The sequence below is a fragment of the Capra hircus genome, chromosome 12 (assembly GCF_001704415.2).
Source record: "Capra hircus breed San Clemente chromosome 12, ASM170441v1, whole genome shotgun sequence".
Lineage (NCBI taxonomy): Eukaryota > Metazoa > Chordata > Mammalia > Artiodactyla > Bovidae > Capra > Capra hircus.
Window position 1 is genome coordinate 65,264,964 of NC_030819.1, and position 26,874 is coordinate 65,291,837.

Consider the following 26,874-nt stretch of genomic DNA (forward strand, 5'->3'; position numbering starts at 1 on the left):
GAGAAACTGCAGGGAGGAACCAGGCCTCCATTCACTCCAGGCCGCTCTGAAAAGCTGGCCAAGGTGCTTGATCCTATTTACCATGGCTTATTTTCCAGAGCATTATTAAGACACACAGTCTGAAAAGTAATCATTCTTAACAGTTATGGGGCACCTGCTGCATGCTAGGTTCAGGGATCAATGCTTCAGAACTTTACCTTAAGAATTAATTCCGCCCAGGTTTTACCCTGACTCAGGAATAGCTGTGGAAAGCGATGGACGTTTTCTGCTTCCTAACCTCTCCCTCCCCCACTGAATCTTGTGTCACCAGACAGGGAAAAGTTCTAGACCCTCATGCAAGGGAAACGTCCATGTGGGCCAAGACCTGTTTTTTTTCCTTTTCTTTCTTTTTTTTAATTGGGATCTTCCCAGATCAGGGACCAAGCCCGTGTCTCCTGCATTGGCTGGCAGGTTCTTTACCACTGAGCCACCAGGGAAGCCCCGAGACCGTACTGAAACAAGACTTTTCCCACCGCACGTGCCCCTCTTGTGCCTGAGCACACGGTGGATCGGCGTGTCCGCCACAGCCTGGCTCTGGTAGATACACTTCCTGCCCCAGAGCTGGCTCAGCGGCTCGTCCCTTCCCATGCTTGTGGCTCTATCCCGGGACCTGGTATCATCACCCTTTATCAAGGGCTTTGACGCCCTCGAGGAAGGACCTTCCGTGTAGATGGGGACCATGTTCATTAGCATCTTGTCCCAATGCTCACACCTCTGAGGGGCCCCAGGATGGCTGCCCCAAAGGGTCCCTGGGGTGCCCTGTCCTCTGGAGCTTCCCCCAGACCAGTGATGCCACCTCTGGACGGTCCCAAGAAGGTCTGGACAGGTGGGGGACTCAGTTCCCTCGACTCAGTCCCCACTGCCCAGCTCTGAGTCAGCCTGCCTCAGTTCCACGGGCTCATGGCCAGCATCCAGCAGGAGGCTTCTGAGCTGCCCAGAGGACAGCATTGGGTGGGCAGCGAGGCTGGGCCCTCCTCGCTGTCTGCCCTGGGCCACGGCCTGAGTGTTGTCCTCCCCTCGGCCAGGTGTCTTCATACCCATTGGCGTCGTGCTGCAGCCGTGGATGGGCTCAGCGGCCATGGCGGCCTCCTCCGTGTCTGTGGTCCTCTCGTCACTGCAGCTCAAGTGGTGAGTCCCCGTGGTGGGCCTGGGCCGGGGCGGGTGTGTGGCTCACTCCCTCACTGGGGACACCTGCCACGGCCACAGCCAGAGGCCCTGAGCATGGCCAAGCATGTGTTTGTGTAAATGATTTCTCAACCTTGAGCCAGCGGTTTGCCACTTAGCAGTCACCACGTGTGGATTGTTCCAATTATTCTGCTCGAGGGCTGTTTATGTAAATACATGGTCACAGGATCCTGTTTGTTATCATTTTGCCTCTTATACAAGAGACGCTTATTCCTGTTTTCATCTAACAAGAGTTAATAACAGCCTACTATGTACTGGGGGCTTCCCAGGTGGCTCTGATGGTCAAGAACCCACCTGCCAATGCAGGAGACACAGGAGATCTGGGTTCGATCCCTGGGTTGAGAAGATCCCCAGGAGGAGGGCATGACAACCCTCTCCAGTGTTCTTGCCTGGAGAATCCCATGGACTGAGCAGCCTGGTGGGCTACAGTCCTTGGGGTCGCAGAGTAGGACACGACTGAAGCAACTTGGCACGCATGCTCTAAACTATGTACCAGGCATCTGGACTGAAGTTTCTAAATCAGGCAGAGCTGAGCCTTAGCAGTTCAGTGGCCTTTCCTTTAAAACCCACGAGGTTCTGATACTGCGTGTCAGTAGAAGACTCGATGAGAGGGCTGCACGGGGCTTATTAAAAGGGGGGGGGGGGGGCAGGATGCTGTGCGCCCAGGCTCAGGCGCTCTTGGATCCCCGCCCTGCAGCTACAGGAAGCCGGACCTGGCGCAGTACGAGGCGCAGGCGCACGGCCACATGAAGCCCCTGAGCGCGTCGCAGGTCAGCGTGCGCGTTGGCATGGACGACCGCCGGCGCGACTCCCCGCGGGCCTCGGCCTGGGACCAGGTCAGCTACGTCAGCCAGGTGTCCCTGTCCCCCCTCAAGTCCGACAAGCTGTCCCGGCACAGTGGCGCGGCCGACGACAGGGGCGACAAGTGGTCTCTGCTTCTGAATGACCGGGACGAGGAGCAGGGCATCTGAAAGCCGCCCCCGCGGCTGAGGCTCCCAGCCCGCAGCGGCAGCAGCAGGCGGCCGAGCCCCTCCAGGCCTAGGCGAACATTCTGGATCACCCCTTCCCTGCGCCCGGGGGCGCGATTCCCCGGGTTCCATGGGCTCAGGGGAAGGCGTGCTTGCCTACGCGCTCGTGGGCTCATCGGACACCTTGCTGCGGCCTCAAGAAGAGGAAGGACAAGCCCTCCTCGCATCCCCTGCCTTAGCATTTGTGACACGACCAGTCTCATTGGGTCCAGCATCTTCGCTGCGCCCCTCCACAGAGCTCATAGAAACTTCGGGGTCTGGCTCTTTCTGACAGCACCCGTGCGCATCGCGTGCCTGAGACCACCTGTACCTCAGGCGCCCCCTTGTTTTCTGCTGGGGCCTTCTCTTCCTCCTCTGCCCTTGACAGTGGGGGTGTGACACCCCGTCATCTGAGGGCAGGGCTGACATCCTCACATCCTCTCTGCTGCTCTCCAAGGGGCTCCTGTGCTCCTGCCTGAACCCCTTGCCCACGCAACCACCAGAAAGCCTGCCACACTTCTCCTTGGTGACCAGAGGTCTTGGTTGCCCGCGAACCGCTTCTTCCTAGAGTCCCGGCTTCTCATGCTTAATCCAGTGTGGTTGCTGACTGTCGCTGCCTAGCTGGGCTGAGGGTCTGAGAGCCTGAGGCTTGAGAAATTCGGCTTCCTGTGGGGTCCTGGGGGAGGCATGTGGCTCAAGATACTGCTTGCCTGGTTTCAGGGGCTTCAGTTGCATGGCCTGTGGTGTGACAGTCACCTCACAGGGTCTGGTATGGGGTTCAGGTCTGTGCTCCCCAGAGCTGCGCAGCCCTGGGGCAGTGAGACCCAAGTAAGAGGACACCCCAGCCCTCCACACGCTTCGACTCCTGCACATGGAGCTGGTGCCTTAGGAAGGGGGGGGGGGTGCCCACCACTCCCAAGGGAACTGTTTCTAACTTCCAGTGGCCTTTATGGTTGCATGATAATCAGCGCAACAGCAGTGGGCCCACGGCAGACTCCGAGCTTGGTGGTGATTGGCAGAGCCTGTGGAGGTCTGGTAATGCTAGCCAAATCTGACTAAGTGAGTAGAGCCTGTTCTCAGTTTCAAGGGAGAAGCCCTTATCACACACTTCACGCACACTTTAGTTATTTATTGTCAGTTATTTTTCAGGGGGATATAAGCACTTTTTATTGCTTACCTCTAATCGTCACAATGAACTAGCAAAGTAGATACAACATTGTCCACATTTCACACAGGCGGGAAACAGGCTCAGAGAGGCTAGGAATCCCGCCAAGGATCACACAGCAAGTGTGCGTGCCGGAGCAGGGATCTGAATTCATGTCCGCGGGCCCTGAAGTCTTTTCGCTAATTTGGCCCTACCGTCAACTGTTTGTTTGATAAGAAGCAACAAGGAAAAAGCCCTTGTTCCTGGAAGAACAAAGCTGCCAGGTGACGTATTCCCTGAACTGGCTTGAAATGTGACCTCGAGGTCATGTCACATTGCCTTTGGATAGCTCCTTCCCATTTGCATGTCATTGAGTCTATGCTGCATCTTACCCTCTAAAATCCGTGTGCAGGGTGGAGGTGTGGTTTTGTTTCCAGTCTTCCTTCCCCAGCCCCGTCCTGCTGTGTTCTCAGTTGTGTCCTTCTCCGTTCCCAGCTGCTGCTCTGGGAATGTTTCCTGTTTCCTTGGAGAAGGCTAATCATATCTAAAGAATACAATTGTATCAACTTTTCAAAAAGCTTTTAGGACCATAAATGTTATGTGTATAGGGACATGGAGATATTTATGTAATTGTACAGAAGATAACCTTTTAGATGTTCAAACAGTGTCAGGAATTTTTTTTGTTGTCTGTGTTTTTTTGGTCAGGAAAGAAGAATTCATATTTCAAAAACATTCCATGCTATATTTAGAATAAAATTTCTTTTTTTTTATTCATCTAAAAACCTGCCTGTGCCCTGCTCTGTGTGAGAGGGAAGTGTGTATGGGCTGGTGTGGCTCCATCTTTGGGGAGAACTGAGGCGCTGGCTTTGCTTGGTGCCTTTCCGGGGGCAGAGATGGGTGGGGGGTGGCCAGAGCCCCCTGTTGGGCCACTGTGTAAGCCCCTCCCTTCAGTGCCTGCCTCAGTGGTTTGTGGGGAGAGCTCAGGAAAGCACTCCCTCAGAGTGTCAATGCCGCAGGTTCAGACATGGACTATATTACCCCATCAGATGCTGGTTGAGAGCGATTATCTACAAAAGGCTGTTCTCTGATGCATACATCTTCATCAGGAGGGTGATGTTTTGGGATCCTCGTCCCTGAAGGAGTGAGGTGGGAAGAGGGGTAGAAAAGTCTGGAACAAAGCACTCTGCTGGGAAGCCTCTGGAGAGATCCTGGGGTAGGTGGGGATGTTCTGAGTAAGCAATACCTAGAAGTGAAGCCACAGTGTCATTCATCATCCAAACCAGGACACTTTCAAGAGTGAAAGGAGGTGCTATTAATAATTACACCAGGGAATCTGGCCTAAACTGGGACTACCCAGGCTAACTGGGGTGTGTGGTCACCTGCCTTAAAAGGGAAATAGACACTGTGCAGTTTTCACTGACACACACAATAGTAGCTTCACACACACCAGTTGTAGGTTTCGTGCATGCTGGTGGCTTAATCTTTCGTCAGACGGGGAGAGCTGCCCCATTGTTGCATTCTAGCACCAACCCTTCTCTGTAGAGTCACCGAGGTGATGGTCTTGGGGCTCAGTGTGACGCACAGCCGGAGAGTCACGCACAGGCTCTCCTAAGTGCCCTCCTGCGCCCTTAGGAGTTCATGCCAGGTGTGCCAGGCCTCTCTTCTGGATGCCCCAGCTGTGGGGATTTCCTGTCGTATGCACGTCCCATTGTGGAAAGGGAAGGTTGATACCACCTAAATAAGGGAGTCCATTTCTTTAGAAAACAGATTGTCTTCTAAAACTTGAGCAAATTTGCCTGATAGAATTCCACATGCACCAGAATAAATCATAACATCTGTCCATTCCTGAAAACTTTTCAGTCTTTAAGACCTCAATGAAAAATTGTGAAAGGATCACCATTAATATTTGTGTTAGTTGCTCCGTTGTGTCCGACTCTTTGAGACCCCATGAACTGTAGCCCACCAGGCTCCTCTGTCCATGATATTTCCTAGGCAAGAATACTGGAGTGGGTTGCCATTTCCTTCTCTAGGGGATCTTTCTGACCCAGGGATCAAACTGAGGTCTTCTACATTGCAGGCAGATTCTGTACCATGTGAGCCACCAGGGAAAGATAAGTGAAAAACTGTGATAGGATCACCTATTAAATGAATGTAATGATTCTAGTTTTTCTTTTTTTCTTAAATGGCACCTGGAAATTGACATGTCAAAATATAGTTCTGTTCCCAAATTGTTCTGCTAGCTTAAGATGGAATAATGAAAATGACTTTTTAATTGTTTTAATTTTGTGTATTTATTTTTGGCTGCATCAGGTCTTAGTTGCAGGAGGCAGGCTTTCTATCATCGTGGTGTGTGGGCTGTTGCCCTGCAGCACGTGGGGTCTTAGTTCCCAACCAGACACTGAACCTGCATACCTTGCATTGGAAGGCAGATTCTCAACCACTGGACCACCAGATAGCTCCCAAAATGACCTTTATTTTAAGAAAACCCAGCAGAAGCCAAAATCAGCCAATCAAATAGGTGAATTAGAAAAAGGTTATTTGAATTATAGGATTTTTTTTTTTTGCTTTGAAAAATTCCTAATGATATATCAGCAGATAAGTTCCCTAATACATATAAAATTCTTCCCAAGTTAATAAAATTTTATACACAGACAACCATTTTATCACTGCATCTTTTGTTTTGAAAAACGTTGAGGGGTGCATAGACAAAGAAATGCTTTAAGGAACCACTCTTGTTGACCCTCAGTTTCCCTTTCAGATTACCTTGATGTGTGGGAAAGCTGAGTGGGTGTTGGAAAGAATTGTGGAGTTCTTAGGAATGAAACCACCCTCCTTTCTTCATTTTCAACCTTAGCTTGGGCAGAGACACGCACACCACTGTTTGGGTTCCTTCCAGAGCGAGGTGTCTGCTTGTCTGCCGTGTTCCTTTGTGTAAAGACAATGACAAAGGCTGAAATTACAGGATAGAACCTGAGAGCATTAAATAAGGCCGTGAAATCCCAGAGTCTTTTTACTCTGCTCGAAAAGATGGAAAACACAGACTGATGGAAGGCCATCCAAAGGCTAAATGAAAACAAGAACTGATGGAAATTTAACACTTTTTCCCTCCAAAAAGGAAATGGTGATTATTTCTTGCTGATATAAACATGAAACTGCTTATAGGAATAATGTAAGCATGTAGAAATTTATCAAGGCGGGGAAGAGGCTGTCATACCCCCACCCCACAAAAGGAAACCCCATGGAGGTGACTTCTTGAGGGGTGTGCTTTGTGGGTGGACAGCGCTGGGACACTAAGGGAGCAAAGCCTGCCTGCCCATGGGGGCCCCAGCTCCCTGATCACATGGTAACCATCTGAGCATAGGGGCTGTAGGGGTCCCGGGAAGGACCTATTGTGAAACTGATCCCTTACCGGGCTCCAGTAAGGTCAGGGGACAAGCAACATTCAAATACTGTGGGCACCACCATCGAGTCCATCACTCTCAGCTCAGCTGGCCCTCACAGTGGCCTTAAGAGCTCTTTACCTCCCTGCCCCATTTCAACAGTCAAGCTGGCTGTCCAGGACACAGAATGCAGGTGAGTGTTTGAACCCACTCCCTCCAGCCACAAAGTCCTAGTTCCATGTGCCCCTCTGGCCCACCCCCTCCCTGCAAAGGTGACTCTGGGTACTCCGTGTAGCAGAAGAAGCTGGGTTTTCCCCGCCACTCCTTGGTGCTGTGTTTGGGGCAGAAGTGTCCTTTGACAGGACCGTGTGGTTTCTCTCGAGGGCCACCAGGTGTCTCTCTGACCAAAACAACTTAGTCTGTAGCCAGAGCCCCTATTCTCTTGATCATTTTGTTTTGTTTTGGATGTATCTGGAAACTCAAACTAAGCATCATCTTATTGAAAATGTAGGCGATGGGTCAGAATGTGAGGGTGGAGTTCAGCCCTGGCACTGGGTCCCTCTCTAATGGCGGCAGAGGATAACATGGTTGGATAGCATCACCCACCCGATGGATGTGAATTTGAGCAAACTCCAGGAGATTGTGGAGGACAGAGGAGCCTGGCGTGCTGCAGTCCATGGGGTCGTAAGTAGTCAGACACAACTTAGCCACTGAACAACAACATGATGTGTTTATATCTGTCCTCGCAGCCCAGAGTTTCAGCACCTCCTCAAATTTGCTGTGTAGAATATAGGGCTTCTCAGGTGATGCTAATGGTAAAGAAACTGCCTGCTAAGGAGCCACAGGAGACTTGTGTTTGATCCCTGGGGAGGGAAAATGCCCTGGAGTAGGAAATGGCAACCCATTCCAGTATTCTTGTCTGGAAAATTCCACTGATAGAGGAGCCTGGCAGGCTACAGTCCGTGGGCTTGCAAAGCGTCAGATACGACTGCGTACACACACACCGTGGGATGACTCAACAGTGACCTCTGACATCTGTACATGACTACTGCGACTCCCCAGAGACTCCTTCTGTCTTTCTTTCTCTGAACTAGCCTCCCCTGCCCCTGGTCTGGCAGACACGGCAGCCCAGTGTGCCGTCCTGAGTCTAGCCTGCTGGAGGGAGTGAGTCCTCTTTCAGTCCCATTTTCTCTGAGCTGGCTTCCCCTCCTGCACAATGTTTGGGATCTTTCCCGGGGCCAGTCCTGCCTCTTTGCCAGCTGCCTGACCTCTCATGCCCCTCCCAGCTCCTCCTCTCCTCCATAAAAGCAAGCGCTCTTTCTTGCCTGGATTTGCCTGTGGTCTGCCAAAGCCGCATCACTGTTGTTCAGTCGCTAAGTCGTGTCCGACTCTTTGTGACCCCATGGACTGCAGCACACCAGGCCTGTCTGTCCCCTGTCATCTCCCAGAATTGGCTCAAACTCATGTTCATTGAGTTGGTGATGCCATCCCACTATCTCATCCTTTATTACCCCCTTCTCCTCCCGCCCTCAATCTTTCCCAGCATCAGGGTCTTTTCCAAGGAGTCTGTTCTTTGCATCAGGTGACCAAATTATTGGAGCTTCAGCTTCAGCATCAGTCCTTCCAATGAATATTGAGTGTTGATTACCTTTAGGATCGACTAGTTTGATCTCCTTGCTGTCCACTGCATTCCCAAATTACAATTCCTCTGGCTAAACTCATTCCGCTGGTAGGATAAATGGCTCTTTTATTTTTTTAAATTGACAAAGTCTTGTCTTTTATCTGTCTAGGCTTAGCTGGCTTAAGACAATGTAGTTTCACTTCATCTGAAAAACTACCCAAGTTAGTCTTTAACTGGCTTTTATGAGAGGTCTGTTTAAGTACTAGTGTAAAATAGAGACAACCCAATAGTGCCATTGGCTATCTAGTCCTTTGATGCTGACCTTGATGATGGAGACTTCTATGGCCTGCCTCCTTCCCTTCTTTCCTTCTCTCCTACCTTTCCTCTTTCCTTCCTTCCTTCCCCACTCCCTCCCCTTCTCCTGCCTCCCTCCCTTTAGTTAATCCATTAATAGGTATGAATGGGCTTCCCTGGTGACTCAGAAGGTAAAGAATTTGCCTGCAATGCAGGAGATCCTGCGCTGGAAAGATCCCCTGGAGAAGAGCATGGCTCCCACTCCAGTGTTCTTGCCTGGAGAATTCCATGGACAGAGGAGCCTGGCAAGCTACAGCCCATGGAGTCACAAAGAGTCAGACAGTACTGAGCGACTAACACTTTCACATAACGTGCTAAACAAATAGCGTAGAGATAAGAACGTACTCTCTGCTTGGGGTTGAGTGGTGCAATAAGAAAAGCAAACAAGCACCGGAACGTGTTAAAGGGCCGTTGGTACGTGACGCACAGTGGAAAGTGCACGCTTGTACATGTGCACACAAGGAGACCTTAGAGGACGGTCACTGCTGCAGTGTGTGTCCATCCACAGGGGAGTAAGGGGAAAAGTTGTGCTGTGCCATCTACTGAAATACTCTGCAGCATTCGCCGTGCACGAACCAGAGCTTCCTGTATCAATATGGGTGACCTGGTAAGCACAATGTGGAAGGAAAAAAGTTACAGACAGACACAGACAGGGAACTTGCTTTCTGTAAATTTACAAAATAAAAAAGTTCCACAGATTGCAGGCTTATGTAGTCACGGTGTAAACGTAGTCTGGAGACATTGGGTTCAGAACAGGGGTTTTCTCTGGGGCAACAGGGAAGAGAGGTGGGTCTGGAGAGTCTGAGATGTGTGTTAGGGTGTTAGGATCTTTAACGACATTTGGAAAACGTTGATTCTAAAACTACGAAGGAAATATGGCTTCCCTGATGGTTCAGACGGTAAGGAACCTGCCTTCAATTCAGGAGACCCAGGTTCAGTTCCTGGGTCAGGAAGATTCCTTGGAGAAAGGAACGGCAACCCATTCCAGTATTATTGCCTGGAGAATTCCATGGACATAGGAGCCTGGCAGGCTACAGTCCATAGGGTCTCAAAGAATAGGACGTGACTGAGCGACTAATATAACACATGACAAAATGTCAGTGCTGGTTAGCTGATAGATTTATGAGTTTTGTTACAGTTCTCTCCCTCGATATATATATATATATATGAATGTATATAGATAGATACAGATATATATACATTTGAAATATGACTGAAGCTATAGAGTCAGGGCATCTTCACAGAGAACTCCAGTAAAGCAACAGGGAGGCCCAGCCCATAGAGTTGTGACTCAGAAGAAGTGAGCAAAGACTTTGGGTAAAACACATTTTTAAGGGAGAAGGTATAGAAAGAGAAGGAACAGAGCCAGGATGGATGTGTGAGCAGGAGTTCCAGCAAAGAAAAAAATTTTTTAAATTATAATGAAAAAGGTCAACTGCTCAAGAGTGTATACAAATATGCAGACTACCACAGGGAATCCCCTTACACCCAGGCTGAACCTCTCCTTGAACTCAATAACTGTCGAGATTTTTCCACATTTGCTTCTTCTATTTCCTCTTTTCTTCCTTTTCCCCCCTTGTTTGGTTGGCTAAAGTGGTTTAAAGAAAATCTTTGACGTCATGTCTTTCCACCCTTTTTACAGTGTGTATTTCTGAACTCTCCAGACACTGAGAAAGATGTTTTTTTTTAAGCAAAGCTTCTTTTAAAAAATATTTATTTGGCTGCACCAGGTCTTAGTTGCAGCATGTGGGATCTAGTTCCCTGACCAGGTATTGAACCACAGCCCCCTGCATTGGGAGCACGGAGTCTTAGCAACTAGACTGCCAGGGACTCCCCTGTGAGAAGGATTTGTAAGGAGGGAAATGTGAGTGCATTAAATGTGGCAAATGACTTGAGGGGGAAGAGGACCAAGGGACTGTCACAAAAGTTCCAGGTGCCAGGACGGGCACATCTGAGGGTCCTCTCCACCTTGGGGTTGGCCCTGCACACTGCATGCAGCTTTAAGAGGCAGGAGAGCAGGTGAACCCTGGCATTTTCATTGTGATGAACATGAGCTGGCTGACCTCTACCACCCAGCTGGCGTAGGTTGCCATTTCCTTCTCCAGGGGATCTTCCTGACCCAGGGATCGAACCTGGGTCTCTTGCATTGCAGGTGTATTCGTTACCGCTGAGCCACCAGGGAAGCCCTATGAAAGTGGCTTAATGTGACCCACCTCATAGGGTTTTATGGGATTAAACGAGGCGTTCTATGATACATTCCATGACCCTACTAATGTTGACCCCATAGCTCCTTGGAAGTGGTTCTTATCCCTGGACTAAGCTGAACTTGGTAATCAAGTGGGTACTTTTTTCAGCTTGTGCCCCCGGCTTCCTTCTTCCTGCTGTGTGTTAAGAAGATGCTGCGTTGAAACACAGGGACATCTGGAAGCATCTCAAAGCCTGCAGAGCGTGGAGCAGAGGCTCGGGGCTTGCCACAGCTAATTGTTCCCTGGCAGATGTCAGCTTCGCCTGACTGTGTCTCTTCAGGTGCTTGCAGCCGTACAGCAGACTGACAGCCACTGGCGTTCTCCTCCTGTCTCAGTCCTCCCTAGTGCACCCCAAATCACAGCCACGCTGCTTCATTACCACAGGCTCACCTGGCGGCAACACGCTCCTGTGCTCTTGTTGTCTTTAGAGCATGTGTAGTGATTTTTTTGTTTTTCAGAGACTTCAGACATTTGTCCTGTGGATAAATTTTCCAGGAGAGTGTGTTAATCACTCAGCTGTGTTTGACTCTTTGTGACCCCATGGACTATAGCCTGCCAGCCTCCTCTGTCCATGGGGGATTCTCCAGGCAAGAATACTGCAGTGGATTGCCATGCCCTCCTCCAGGGGATCTTCTCGACCCAGGGATCGAACCCGGGAGTGCCCTGTGTCTCCTGCACCGCGTGCGGATTCTTTACTGGTTGAGCCATCGGGGAAGCTATCTTTCCGGGAGAAAATGCCAACAGATAGAGATGGGCTGGGTTTTCTAAATGTCCTAGTTCTCCGGAGCCTTTGTTTTTTTTTCAGCATTGCCCCAGAGGGACTCGTGCTATTATGGCTGCAGACACGGGGTGGTCCTGCCTTAGGCACTGTAGCCAAGAGGTTCTGACTTCCCCATCAGGGTGCAGCCTGGTTTGGGTGACTTGAAGCTACCCCTGCAATGCAGCTGTGCACCCGGAGAAAGAGAAACATAGAACCTGCTCACTGAGCACTTGCTGTCAGTGGCAGAGAGAGCAGGCAAACAATATAATTCCAGTCATTCCCAAAGTTTCATTCTGCTGAATTGCCCCTTTAGGGGGCAGCCCTCCCATTTCTTTGGAGCCAGTACAATTTTTTTAAAAATCACTTGCAAATTTCAAAATGCTACAGGTAAAAGCAAACCATTTTCCTTAGCTCCTTGGTTATTTGTTCAGGATTTTATGTCTCAGATCTTTTTCTTTTCTTCTTTTTTTTTGGCAATGGATTGAGCCCCCTGGCTCTGCCTTTTAGGGGAAGAGGGGAGACCAAGAGCAGAGGGAGAAGATGACCTCAAATGCATCCACAGAAACAGTAGCTTCAGGGCAACAACACACAGACAAGCCCTGGCAGTGCAATTTGTCTACTCATCTCTTTCTTAATTTGGTGTCTGAATCAACAGCCTTTGTGGCCAGAGGGAGGAAAAGAGGGAAGTTGTGAAATTTCTTTCCCTGGAAAGCTTTGTTTAACCGGCACCTGTTAGTTCTGAACATCAGACCAGAACCCTGAGCCCGGAGGGGTGGATTTCATAACTCTGAACATCTTTCTCATAATCATTCCCATCACTCTGCTTTACAGAGTCCAAAGGATTTCCCCTGCTTCGTTCACTCACACAGCCACTCGTTCATTCAACAAGCATTTATTAAATGTGAACCCCGTGCCAGGATGGCACTGGGTCCTGGGGATGCTCTCCTTTCTTCCAGTGGCTTAGGAGCCAGTGTGGGAGGCAGATGTGCAGGCAGTGTGGTGCGTGCCACTCTGTTGGGAAGCCCAGGGTCCGGGGGCACCTGCCCAGTCTGTGTGGGGGGACAGACCAGGCTCCTTGGAAGGGACCTGATTGTACCTGGGGGCTGCCTAGAAAAGAACCTTGGAGAAAGAACAAAGAGAAGTGTTAAGGGAGATTCTTTTAAAGTATGGCCAAAGGATGCGCATGGAAACCCTTTCCAATCCCCCTCCCCCCATCCAGTCTCTAGCTAGAGATCCCTTTCCTGTGAAAGCATTGTGGGCTGGGAGCTGAGTCAGGGATACACAGCTGGTGCTGACCTTTAAGGGAATAGATTACACCTGAGGCCACTGTCCCCACGGCAGACAGAGAAGTCTGCTCGCAGGGCAGTAACAGGCAGCAACAGAAAAAGCATGAACACGGGTCACAGGAGGTCTGCATCCCTCTCGTTTATTCAGTCATTTCTAAGTACTAATGGAATGCCTGCCGCACTCACAGGTCCAGGCTCTTGGGAGTACAAGCCACCGAACTGCATCTCTTTGGGCCTTTATGTAATGATGGGGAGGGGGAGACAATTCACACACAAGCAGATCTGTGGTGTGGGTCAGATGGTGATGGAGAAAGACAAGGAAATGAGGCAGCGGGGGCAGAGGGAAGTGGATGGGGAGCAGGTCCCAAGTGCAGGAAATGGTTAAGTGCATGAGCTCAGGCAGTGCACTTAATGTTTTCAGGGACAGACAAGAAGGCCAGGGAGGCAGGAACGTGGGAAGGAGCAGGGCAGGGGCCTGAGGGCTGCTCTGAGTGGGCAGTGGCGTCCGGGCAGAGGAGTGGCACAAAGTGACTTTTGTTTAGTAGAATCGTCCACAGTCAGGTCAGAGCTCAGTGCAGTCTCAGTCTCAGAGCAGAGAACGGGTGCCTTGCAAAAAAAAAAAAACAAAAAACCATGGATCACAGAAACTGAATATTTAAGCAAAAATATATAACAGGGACTTCCCTGAAGGTCTGGTGGTTAAGACTCTGAGCTTCCAATGCAGTGGGCACAGGTTCAACCCCTGGTTATGGAACTATGATCCCACATACTGCATGGCCAAAACATTAATAAAAAATTAAAAATACATATGTATCATAGAACATCTGGTACCGAATTAAGTCATATAGCCCCTGCTTGGGCCCTAGCCCAGCCCAGGATCTCTGCTTCCCCGAGGGGTAGGCTTCTTTTTCTGTTAGATTCCAGCAGAGAGTGGGCTTCCCTGGTGGGTCAGAGGGTAAAGAATCTGCCTGCAATGCAGGAGATGGGGTTCAATCCCCGGGTCAGGAAGATCTCCTGCAGAAGGGAACAGCAACCCACTCCAGTATTCTTGCCTGGAGAATCCCATGGACAGAGGAGCCTGGTGGGCTACAGTCCATGGGGTCGCAGAGTCAGCGACTGAGCAGGGACGAACAAAGGAAACCAAAACCGAAACCAAAGCCAAGCTCAACGCAGCACGAACCTAAGTTGCCAAGGAACGGAGAAGCGGGAACTAAGCTCACAGATCAGCTTTCCACCCACCTGTTGAGAGTTTTTAACTTTAAAGAGTAAAAACAAGAGGAGTGAGGCTAGTGATAGGGAGGTACATGCATAAGTCTGGGGGGTGGTGGGGAGCAGGGAAGGGCAGAGCTTCTTCAAGGAAGCGGGGTGCCACCCCTTTGTTATCCAGTTTTGGTCCTTAATGTCCGGTCCTGGCCAGCGGTAGGTATGTCGTTTATATAGGCAAATATAGGCAGATCAGTGTATACTGAGACATGGGGTCAGTTTCAGGTCAGATTCCTCCCTGCCTTGGTTCCAGCAGCTTCCGTCTGGTTTTTCCTTTGCATGCACGCACAAGAAGCTTGGCTTCTGATCTCTGGACTCGTTAACTTCAAGATGTGTGTTCACTCCTGCTAAAGGTGAAGGGGAGGTTGGCAGGTTCTGAGCAAGGACACTGCTGCTCCCCGAGGCGGGTTGATGGGTTTCCAGCAAACATCTGAGCGGCTGCGACAACACACCTAGTCGGTGAAGGACCCTTTGCTGGGCGCTGTGGTCGTTGTCCGGAGGAGCGAGCCCTCTGGGTGAGTGGAGGTGTGTGCGTGTGCCCCGAGACAACAACCCAGGGAAAAACGATAGGTCACGCGTGTTCACGGAGGTGCGCAGTCTCAGGAACTGAGAGCATAGCAGAACTGCTTGGACTGACAGGGAAGACGGGTGCTCGCTGTGCGCCCGCGCCCTTCTGAGCGCCTTGGGTCTCCACCTGGGGGTGGGCTTAGTGTGTTTCAGCTGCACGTGGGGTGGTTGAGGATCGCGTTAGGCAGCGGTGAGCCACTCTGCCCTTTCCTAGAGGGGTAAATCCGGAAAGCATGATCCGTCTGTCTCCTTTGGGAGGAGCTAAGTAAACAGCTTTTCAATAAAGCAAAGGTCAATACAGAAATTTGAATTTTATTTATAAAACTACCTTCCAGCGGCTGAACAACCACCACCAACACCGCAAGGACCTCCTGCACGTGTAGGGGAGGGTTGGCATAGCTCTGAGCTGATGCCCCACCCCCGGCCCGGCCCCGCCTCCCAGGATGTACCAGCCTACTCTGCCAAGGAGCCCGGGGCCTGTTTGCCAACTGCTTAAATGCCTCGGGGTCAGGCTCTCTGCTCTTATTTTCTCATCAGGAGGTAAAGTAACCCTGTAACTTCTCACATAGAAGCGCAGATGCTTTATTATGAAAGTGCCGTTTGTAAAGCATGTGGAATTGGGCCAATGCCAGCTAACGGTCATGTCACGTTTTAGGGCCCCTGGAGCACTTCTTTGTATATTCTTCCTCACAATCCTGGTGTTGTAGGCGTCATTTCCCTAGTTTTCATAGGAGGGCACTGAGGCTCTGGAGTCTCAGGGGCTCACTGGGGTGTCCTGTATTAGCCTGGGGCCCTAGGAGGGGCACTGAGCCCACAGGTAAGGCGCCCTGCAAACCCACCCCTACTTCACGTGGGGGCTTCAGGGAATCACTGCAGTCCCCCATCACCTGCTCTTCTGTCGGCTGTGCTCACTGGGGGAGTATTTCGCCCTTGGAAGCAGATGCTTCAGAGAGTCCCCTTAGAGACTGAGGAGTTGAGGGGACACTGCTCTGACACCCCCCCAGATATGGCCTGCCTGCCCACAACTCTGCCCAGCCTTTGATCCAGAAACCCCAGCTGGGCCGACCACTTGCAGGGAGTGGATTTCAGTCCCTTGACAACGCATAGCGTGAGAAAAGCCAAGCTAGCTCTCAACTCCAGACCCCAAATCACCTTTGAGGTGCAGCCGCAGATTTATTCTGGTGAGTCATTGTTCTGCTTCTGAGAGTCTGAGCTAGACACCCACCTGTCTGCTTGAGAACCCCAGCAAGTGACGCTGTTCCCACAAAGAAGGCTGAGTCCTGGCTGAGTCCTTCTTCAGCACAGCGCCCTGGGCCACTGTCCTCAGATGCCCATGGACATTAACCAGGGATAGTGAGGACCATCTCTCACTGTAATATCCTGTTTCTTTGGAAACCAGAGTGCAGTCTCTTAAATGCTTAACTTGTGATCACACTGTGCATTTCCTAGAACTCAGAGGCTTCTTACAGACCCAGTAGGGACTGGGGGCAGTGGTTACACTTCAGGATTCCATTTCCCAGCTTGGAGGGTGGGGTGACTCTGTTATTTGCCCCTCGTTGCTCTGCTCTCAGAAGTAATTTGCCAGTCAGGAAAAAAAACAAAAAATCTCAGAGAGTTGCTTGAAAGGAATCCAGGCTTTCCTTTGGACACTTTGAAGAAGATGCTGTCTGAACAAAAGGGTTTCAAGAGGGCAAAGCATCTCCCTGTCTGGGGGATGATCTGTGGCTGGTATAGCCTGCATGGTGAGCAGAGGCCCGTGGTCCCACTGTATCCAGATGCTCTGAAATCGAACCTCTGTAGTTGTTGTCTCTAGGGCCTACTCCTGTTGATGGCTCTTTTCTCCAGAGAAGAACAATCTCTTCCTGCACAAACCACCTTCAGCTTGACTTTTTTTCTGTGTGGATCTTCTCTGCCAATTGCTTTGCTGTGTCTCCCTTTTCTCGTAGGGTTCTCAACCAGATGTAATCTTGATCTCTCTCACATCAAAAGGCAGGCTTCCCAGGTGGCTCAGCAGTAAAGAATCTGCCTGCCAATGCACAAGACCACAGTTTGATCCCTGGGTCGGGAAGATCCCCTGGAGGAGGAAATGGCTTAAGTGCCGGCATCAAGTGCCAGGGATGCCCAGGACCACCCTTTACCATGAAGAATGATCTGGTCCAAAGGTTACCAGTGAGGAGATTCAGAAACCCAGCTTAGGGACTTCCCTGGGATCCAGTGGTTGAGACTTCGCCTTCCATTGCAGAGGGGGGCACGGGTTCTGCCCCTAGTCAACAAGCTAAGATCCCACATGCCTCCTGGCCAACAAGCCAAAATATGAAACAGAAGCAATATTGTTACAAATTCAGTAAAGACTTAAAAAATAAAAAGAATTCAGCTTAAAAAAAAAAAAGAAACCCAGCTAATGATGGCATCCTTTTCTCCAGCAGATAAAGTCCAAGATTCTCCCCTTCTGCATCAGTACTTTTCACAATACCTTGAAAATGGGCTATGTCTCTTTCATCTCTTTCATGTTGGTGGTATAGTGGAGAGCGCGGCTGCCTTCCAGAAATACAATTGATCTTTGTGTATTGATCTTGTATCCTGTCACTTCACTCTACACGCATATTAGTTCTGATATTTCTTTCAGTGGAATTCCTTAGACTTTTCTATATAAGAGATCGTATCATCTGCAGATCATTTCTGAGTGGATAAACAAGAGCTGTGGCTGTGGAGAACAGAGTGGAAACCGTCTGTAGAAGGTGGCCTTGAGAAGGCCAACAGAAAGGGGTGGGGATGGAAGTGGGAAAAGAAGCCAGGAGAAATGGGAGAGTCAAGTGAGTGGCAGCTCATAAAATCACAGATAACAGGTTGCCGGCTGCTCAGTCATTTTTATTGCTCTTCTAGAAGGCTGGGTGCCTCTCTTGGGACTCATTGAAAGGATTCAATGGACTCCTTTCAGCAGAGCCACCAGTAGCAGGAAAAAGACATAAATCTGAGCCATTCTTGATGCACAGCCAGGACAGTTTCAGGCAAGGCCATGAAGCAGGCAAAGCGTGGAAGAAGAGAGAGAAGGACTAAATTTTACTGCCTGCTGTGTGCCAACATTTTGCATGTATTGTTTCATTTAACCCTCACAGTATTCCTATAGCTGCAAGTTTGAACCTGGTGTTTATTTTTTATGCAGAAATAAGGTAGATTTGTGTTGTGGTAGCTCAACCATAAGGCAGTGGCCCATTGCACAATTCATAATACAGGATGAAAAGAGCTCATTTGTCTGGGACTTCCCTAGTGGTCCAGTGGCTTGGGCTCCATGTTCCCAATGCAGGGGGCCTGGGTTTGATCACTGGTCAGGAAGCGAGATCCCACACGCTGCACCTAAGAGTTTGCAAGTTGCAACAAAAGATCCTGAATGCCACAACTAAGATTCAGCACAGCCAAATTAATGAATTAACCTTGAAAAAACCTCATTTGTCAATTAATTGTTTGAAAAATGAACCGCCTTTAGATTCAGAAACAATATCCTTCACTGGTGATTCTTAACCAGGAGTGTATTAGGAGAAAATTCTCCACGCATCTTTTGTATTTTGACATGTTGTAAGAGCTGGGAGCACTGTACTTCTCATCAGACTATCTTTTTTACGGAAGATTATAAAGCAGATTGCCTTGGGAGACAGAAATAGTGTCTCCTTCCAGGGCAGAGGGCAGATTTTCTTGGTATCTGGGAGAATGAAGATAATGTCTCTCTCTGGTCTCAATGTTGGGTAGGTCAGCCTGCAGTCCCTCTGAAAGATGTGGGTTTCTTGAACTCGGGCTTTCTCTGCTGTAACATAAACCCGCTGTGTGCTCAGTATCTGCCTGGGCCACTCCATATTACCCTGCAGTACTTGAGGAACAAGGGGACCAACTCGAGCCTGAAGCTTATGTTGCTTGCTGTGCCATGAGGAATAAGGTCCTTTGTCTCTGACCCAGGACTCTGATGTCTTCTCTGGCACCTATGGAACCTTTTACCTCTTCTTAGCCTGTCTTTGTGTGCACTCAGTCACTCAGTTGTGTCCGACTCATTGCAGCCCCATGAACTGTAGACTGCCAGGCTCCTTTGTCCATGGAATTTTCCAGGTATGAATACTTGGGTGGGTTGCCATTCTCTACTCCAGAGCCTCTTCCCGACCCAGGGATCGAACTCATGTCTCTTGCATCTGCTGCATTGGCAGGCAGATTCTTCTGCCTATAGAAAACTTTCTGATTTGGGATCCTTTCTTGCGTCTACTTTCTTACGGAGGGAGACAGAGCTTTTAATGCATTTAATACAAACAAATTCTTGTTAGATGGCCAAAACAACAGATACAGTTTAAACTCTCTTGATCCCCTAAGTAAACGTTTGAGTAAAGCAAATAAAGCATGTTAAGCTAACCTCCACTCAAGAAGGTCTTTCTGGGGCTTCCCTGGTGGCTTAGTGGAGAAGAAGGAGTCTGCCTGCCAATGCAGGAGCCTTGGGTTCTATCCCTGGCCAGGCAAGATCCCACATGCCACAGGGCAGCTAAGCCCATGCGCTCCATAACGAGAGACAAGCCCGCACAACAGTGAAAACCCAACAGAGCCAAAAATAAATAAATAAATACTTTTTACAAAGGTCTTCCTTAGTGGCCTTCCCTTCTGTGGACCCTTGGAAAAAGGCAGCTGGGTGCAGAGCCCCTGCCAGGGTGTTCAATCACGAGGCAAGATGTGGGTGTTTACTGAGTGTGTGCCTACAATTCAAAGAGAAGGAGGGGTGGAATTTCACTGTTCATCAGAGAATAGAAAGAGAGACAAACAGATTAGCTGGGAACACTCACTGTGGCTTCCCTGGGGGCTCAGTGGTAAAGAACCCACCTGCCAGTGCAGAAGACATAAGAGACGTGAGTTCCATCCCTGGGTCAGGAAAATCCCCTGAAGGGAGGGCATGGCAACCCACTCCAGTATTCTTGCCTGAAGAATTCCATGGACAAAGGAGCCTGGCAGGCTATAATCCATAGGGTTGCAAAGAGCTGAACACAGCTGAAGTGACTTAGCATGTACCCATTGCCTGTGCTAAAGCTGTGTTTTAGTCTGGGAGCAGTCAAGAAGGCAGATCCCAGAGAAGAGAGTTTAGGAGAAGGAATTAACGCAGCAGGCTAGTTACAATGGGGCTGCAAGAGCTAAAAGGGGTTGAGGGGAAGTCGGGGGCGGGTAGCGACAGGGGATTAACAGCTTCAGGCACTGCTATCCACTCCTAGGGCTGCTCCTCCTCAGAACGGAGGAGATTGAGTCCTCAGACCCCAGGAGCTGGGAGCTGGAGCTATGTGGGAGGGACTGCCTGGGGACCCCAGGGTTTTGGCTGCTAGGCAGGACCTGCGATTTGGGGTGAGGGAAGGCCATGGTGGTGATGGAGGGAGGGGCAGAAGCAGGGCAGGGCCTGCGAGGCAGACCTGGGTCCAAGGAGGACAAGTGGTCCCTGCCAGAGGCATAGCCACCGCCCAAGGCAAGCCTGGAAAAGGTGGAGGGCAGGGTGGTCTAGGGTATACCAAATTCTTCTCATCATTCACTTCCGCCTCTCACTGGCCCAACCTAATGAAAGGCAAGGGTACAGGAACTCGACCAGCCCCCAGCAATCTGAGGGGACAGGGGAGCAGAGATGCGTCTGAAAGTGAGTAGGCAGGTGAACTGCTTACCTGGGCAAACTGTTTCCCTGCCCTGGAAGTCTGGTGTACTCAGGTACTCAGAGGGGTCAGTGGGTGTCCCTGAGACAACAGTGAGTGCTGCATGCTAAGCTGCTTCAATCGTATCCGACTCTCTGCGACCCCATGGACTGTAGCCCACCAGGCTCCTCTGTCCACGGGGATTCTCCAGGCAACAATACTGGAATGGGTTGCCATTTCCCCCTCCAGGGGATCTTCCCAACCCAGGGATCGAACCCACGTCTCTTGGGTCTATTGAAGTGGCAGACAGCTTGTTTACCTCTCGGGCCACCTGGGAAGCCCGAGATGACAGTGGGGATGAAGAATGCAGAGTCCTAGGGATTGGATACTCCTGCTTCCAGGCTTCAGTGGACACAAACCAATAGATCTATAGATGGCTTATGGGAATAAAAGATTCCAGTTTCCCAAGCATCTCAGAGTAATCCTGAAAGTGTTAGGCACTCAGTCATGTCTGACTCTTTGTGACCCCTTAGACTGTAGCACTTCCAGGATCCTCTGTCCATGGAATTCTCTAGGCAAGAATACTGGAGTGAGTGGGTAGCCATTCCCTTCTCCAGGGAATCTTCCTGACCCAGGGATCAAACCCAGGTCTCTTGCAATGCAGGCAGATTCTTTACCAACTGAGCCACCAGGGAACCCCAAGACTAATTCTGTTCTTCCTTAGTTTCCCCAGAGCTGGTTGCTGCTACAGGACTCAGATGAGGCTGGGAAGGATCGTCTCTCAGCTCCCCTCCTTGACCCAAATTTCCTTCACCCCGTTCTACCTCTGGAAACGAAAATAAGATGTTCAGTTCAGTTCTGTCGCTCGGTCGTGCCCGACTCTTTGCAACCCCATGGACTCCAGCACACCAGGCCTCCCTGTCCATCACCAGCTCCCGGGACTTGCTCAAACTCATGTCTATCGAGTTGGTGATGCCATCCAACCATCTCATCTTCTGCTGTCCCCTTCTCCTCCCATCTTCAATCTCTCCCATCCTCAGGGTCTTTTCCAGTGAGTCAGTTCTTTGCATCAGGTGGCCAAAGTATTGGAGTTTCAGCTTCAGCATCAGTCCTTCCAATGATTATTCAGGACTGATTTCCTTTAGGATGGACTGGTTTGAACTCCTTGCAGTCCAAGAGACTCTCAAGAGTCTTCTACAACTTCTTAAGACGTTCTTCTCAAGAACTCCTCCACAGTTCAAAATCAATTCTTTGGTGCTCAGCTGTCTTTATAGTCCAACTCTTACATCCATACATAACTACTGGAAAAACCACAGCTTTGACTAAATAAATAAGATGTTACTTATCCTTAAAAAGAGAGAGAGAGAGACTGTATTGCTGCTGGGTGAAAGCTAAATCCCTAAAAATGATTTCTGTATTATGTAATCGATCCACCTGATTTTCAGTTTGATTAAGCCAAATTTACAGATTTTTTTTTAAATCATGGCCCTTACAAAGCTTTTATTTTCAGATCCATTCAATTCACTGTCTGCTCCTCCACACCTCAACAACAATGATCAAGCTCACCCTCTCGCCCTCCAAATATTCTTTCCAAGCATGTTAATTGAGCATCTATTAAGGACTTGAAGATGAAGATTTGAAAATTAATAAGACCACTGCAGAATCCTTTCTGCAAATGGCGTCTTCCTGAGGAAAATAACACACAGTGCAAGACCCAGATACCTCAGGGCCACCACCCCCAACACCTTCTCACCCCTCCTGACCCGAGCACCCTCGGGCACAGACTTGGAATCCCTGAGCCTTTGCCAAGCAAGCTTTATAAACTCCTGCTCTGGGGCAACCCATAAAATAACATCAACTCTTTAGCAAAACTGTTGGGAAACAGAAAGAACACAATTTAGGCTTGCTGTAAAAATTGCTAAATTGTACCATCTATGTGCCCTTTGGCAAATCTGATAGCTGAGTCAAGTGATCCCAGTGCACTAGACCAGGCTTTGTGGGAGAGAATCAAATGGAAGAATCAATTTGAAAGTGGTTTGCAAACTCTAAACAGATATCAGGGTTTTTGGTAAATTTCCTTCCTGGATAGAAATTTCCAAGAAGATTGAAGAGAAAGAGCATCACAATGGTGGGGAAGCTTGGTCGTCTTCCTTTGATTTCGGCGGATGAGTGACCACTGGGTGATGGAGGCCAGCGAGCTCCCCAAGCACTGGCCCATCACTGAAGTTCAAGTGTGAACAGCGACCTCCCCACTTCCCATTTCAGAGCCCTCCTGAAAGAGATGTGGCTCCAGTGACACCTCCTCTGGGCCCTCACCGGCACCCCGGAAGGCACGACATGCACAGAAGGGAATCTGTGGGAGACCCTCCTTCACCAGCATCGTCCTCTCTCTGGCTGCTTGTCAGGCTTCTCTTGGGGGCTTCATGAACTCAAGTTCATGCTGACCTGAGATTCCTTCTACCTCAGGTGGAGGACAGGACCCAGGGGGAGCGGTGGGGAAGAATGCCTCCCAAATCTAATCTCTTGCCCCCAGTTTCTCTCCCTCCCACTCTATTTTCTGGTCCAGGAAGGGTCTGTTGTGGTTAGTTTGTTTCTAGGTCTCCCCCCTTGCCCACATTCTGAAGGACTGGGTTGTTCTTTTCACTAGAGCAGGATTGCTATGCAGAGGTGGAGTGCCGGCTGACTTTTTCCTTTGCTTCTTCTTTGTTGTTGTTCAGTAGCTCAATCATGTCTTACTCTTTGTGACTCCATGGACTGCAGCGCACCAGGCTTCCCTGTCCTTCACCATCTTCCAGACTTTGCTCAAACTCATGTCCAAGGAGTCGATGATGCCATCCAACCATCTCATCCTCTGTCGCCCCCTTCTTCTCCTGCCCGCCCTCTTTCCCAGCATCAGGGTCTTTTCCAATGAATGCATCAGCTCTTCGAATTAGGTGGCCAAAGGATTGGAGCTTCAGCATCAGTCCTTCCAATGAATATTCAGGGTTGGTTTCCTTTAGAATTGATTGGTTTGATCTCCTTGCAGTCCAAGGGACTCTCAAGAGTCTTCTTTGTGCAACAAAAAGTATTACTTAAAAAAAAAACAACTATTCCCTCATTACTCGATGTCTTGGACATCCCAATCAGGTTCTAAAAACCAACAAATTCTTCTTTCCAAATGTTTTACTACTGTAAACCCATGCCTCAGAGTAATAACATCCAGAAAGGAGGATAATAGTTACAGCAGTCTCTTCAACTATTTCGAGTGATTCTCCGTTCTTTGTTCACAGCTTAGCTTAGAGTTGTTTTGGGTAGAAGAATTTAAATGTCAACAGTCTAGCAACTTCGAAATTACTGCAGCTGCCTACTGCCTTCCAGAAATAAGCCCCCATGAACACTACAGACTCTGTTTTTTACCCATACCTGTTCCATCACTAGTGTTCTCAAATCAAATGAAAGCTTGGAAACGACTTTGTTGACCACCCATCCCCGCTTCACTGCACGATCAGCGAAGCCACGAGGGTGGATGGAGCATCAGGCTCGGTGCTGTCAGTGAGGCTGTCAGTTGAGGCATCCATAAGGACTTGATGCCCTGTTTCCCCCTTATTTCCTTTGCTTCTTTAGGAAGACCTTCCTGATGCCCTTGTTGGGCTAAATGACCCTGCTCCACACTACAAAGCTCCCCCCTTGCAAAGCATTCTCTGAGTACATACAAAAATTTGCCTCACCTTCTTTAGCGTCTCGGAGAAGGCAATGGCGACCCACTCCAGTGTTCTTGCCTGGAAAATCCCAGGGACGGAGGAACCTGGTGGGCTGCCGTCTATGGGGTCTCACAGAGTCAGATACGACTGAAGCGACTTAGCAGCAGCAGCAGCCTTAGCGTCTGGCACAAAACAGGTGACCCCAAATTCCTGATGGGAAGAGAAGGATTGTGTGTGTGGTGGGGGTGTGGGTGGTGAGACTATGAAGGACACGTTTTTCATTCGCGTTCATATGTGCCCCTCACCGCAGGTGGCGCATTGGTGAAGAATCTGCCTGCTAGTGCAGGAGACTTAAGAGACGGTTTGATCCCCGGGTTGGAAAGATCCCCTGGAGAAGGAAATGGCAACCCACTCCAGTATTCTTGCCTAGAAAATTCCATAGACAGAGGAGCCTGGTGGGCTACAATCCATGGAGTCGCAAAGAGTCGGACACGACTGAGCATACATACAAAAACATCGCAACGTCACCCATGTTCCAAGGCTTCCTCTGAATCTTAGAATTTTCTGATCATTGCATCCTCCGTTTGCAGGTTCAGAGGACCCAGGAACTCCTTAGAGTCATCTCAGCAATGTTCCCAACCCTTCGATTGATGGATTGCTTCTGCCAACAGCTACAGTAGCCGGTTTGTCGGGTCCACAGCGGAGACAGCAAAATCTCTGGTTGCTCACAAAGATGAGTCTTGTTCCATGGGACCTTTTTCAGGTTCAGAAAATAGAAATCACTTAAAACTAAGTTAAGTAAAAATGGAGAAAGTCTTACAAGGACAGCAGAGCGTCTCGTAGAGCAGCCCAGACGTGGACGGTCAGGGACCAGAAAGCAGTGGGGGTCGGTGTCCCTGGCTCTCACTCTGCTTCTCTCTGTGCCCCTGGCTGGTCTGCTCTGCTTCTCAGGCCACGTGATTGGGAGATGCTCTTGCCAAGACCTCTCACCTTTACACAGTCTCTGTATTTTATTTTCACTTGGCTGTGTCAGGCCTCAGTTGCAACTTGCGGAATCTTCGTTTTGTTAAATGGGATCCGTCACTGTGGCGTACAGACCCTGGTTGTGGCGGGGGGTTTAGTTGTTCCCCAGCATGTGGGATCTTAGTTCTGTGACCAGAGGTCAAACCCGAGTCCCCTGCATTGGACGGCGGATTCTTCATGACTGGACCACCCGGAAAGTCCCTATACAGACTCTCTTCTGTTAGACCAAACCTGAAGTGTTCACCAGCTCCTGTCCTGGTGATTTCAGACACCTGCAGCACTAAAGCGTAGTTTGCAGTAAGCAGCAGTGAGCGCGGTAGCTAGAAGCAAGGTCTTAGTTTCCCAGATCGAGAGTCCTAACCTCTGGACCACGGGGGCAAGAAGTTAGGGCTAGAGTCCTTAGTTCTTGCTTGCTTACTCAGGAATGAATTCAGGCAAGGGGACAGAAGGTAAAGAGTCAAGTAAGAAGTTTACTGAAAAGAAAAGTACAAGCGGAAAGGCACGTGGGCGAGCTCAGAGAGAGAGAATCACGTCTTTCGGAAGTTTAAATCCTTTATAAGGGTGCAGTTTTACGGGTCTTTTTCTTCCCTCAGGCCACTCGTCTTGCTTTGTCCCCACCCTGGTTAATTTGTCTCAGGACCCTCCCCTGGGGTGTGCGTGCACCCCTCAGCCAAGATGGAGCTTGAAGTGAAGGCTGCTGGGAAGAGCGAGACTCGTCATGGCCTGGCATTATCCCTTGACTTTGGGCCCACATGGAGTCTTTCGGCACGTGTGTAGTGTCACCCCTGTCATGAAAAGGGGAGAAGGGGAGAGCCCTTAATCCTTTCCTCAGTTTTTTGTTTTTTCCCTTTTCATCCTTGCCATGATTATTACCTTGAGATGTTTAGGAGAGACAAGGACTGGCTATTTGTAAACAGGAGGCTGATTGTAAATTCCTCAGCTGGGGCCCACCTACCTTTTCTCTCAGGAAATGCAAACAGGAGGCTAGCCGTAAATGTCCAGCCTGGAGCCTATCTATCTCTTATCTCACTGGGAGGCCCAGTTCTGCTCAGCACTTCCTCTCCTGTAATTCACTGTGACCAAAGCAGTTACAAAGCTCAAGAATCTCTAACAAGATAGAAATAATAACATTTTTGTCAGCTGGTATTTGTGGTCTGTGGGTCTTGTGACTGGGCCTCTCTTGCCTAGCTAAAGGAGGTTCACTCTAGGCCTTAAATTCCCAGGATCTCTGAGTAGATTCAAATCAGTCCATTATTAGTACCAAAAACTAACCCAGGAAGCCCAGTGTTACCATTTTTATATAACGTCCTTTTGGAAATTCTGACCAATGCATTAAAACGTTAAGTAGAAGGAACAGACACAAAAATCATATTATGTATAAATTTAGTATATAACAAAGGAGGCTTCACGTGGAGATAGGAAGTTATTTAATACGTTGTTAAGGAATTCCTAATTAGCAATTCAGAAAGATATCTCTGGCCCTGATCTCTCTCCATACACCAGATACTAATTTAATTCCATCTACATTCAAGAGTTACACACTTAACAACAAGCTATTGGAGAGAGAAAATCCAGAAGAAAATAGAAGTGAATATTTACCAAATCTCGGTATGAAGAAAAACTGTCTAAGTGTAAATTTTCCAGGAAAAAAAAAAAAACAACAACTGCAAGCTTTTTAAAAATTAA

At 49.3% G+C, this 26,874-nt stretch overlaps 1 protein-coding gene across 3 annotated transcripts in view; it reads left to right on the top strand.

Moving 5' to 3' along the window:
* ATP7B (ATPase copper transporting beta) overlaps nt 1-4,007 on the top strand; it is a 76,571-nt gene extending 72,564 nt beyond the window's left edge. For 2 of the 3 annotated variants that reach the window (XM_018056700.1, XM_018056699.1), the window contains 2 exons: nt 1,065-1,167; nt 1,922-2,416. In XM_018056700.1, coding sequence (XP_017912189.1) covers nt 1,065-1,167; nt 1,922-2,195 — 377 coding nt within the window. In that variant the 3' untranslated portion in view covers nt 2,196-2,416. Of the gene's footprint in view, nt 1-1,064; nt 1,168-1,921 lie in introns of all 3 variants that reach the window. The other variant, XM_018056698.1, reaches the window with a different exon arrangement.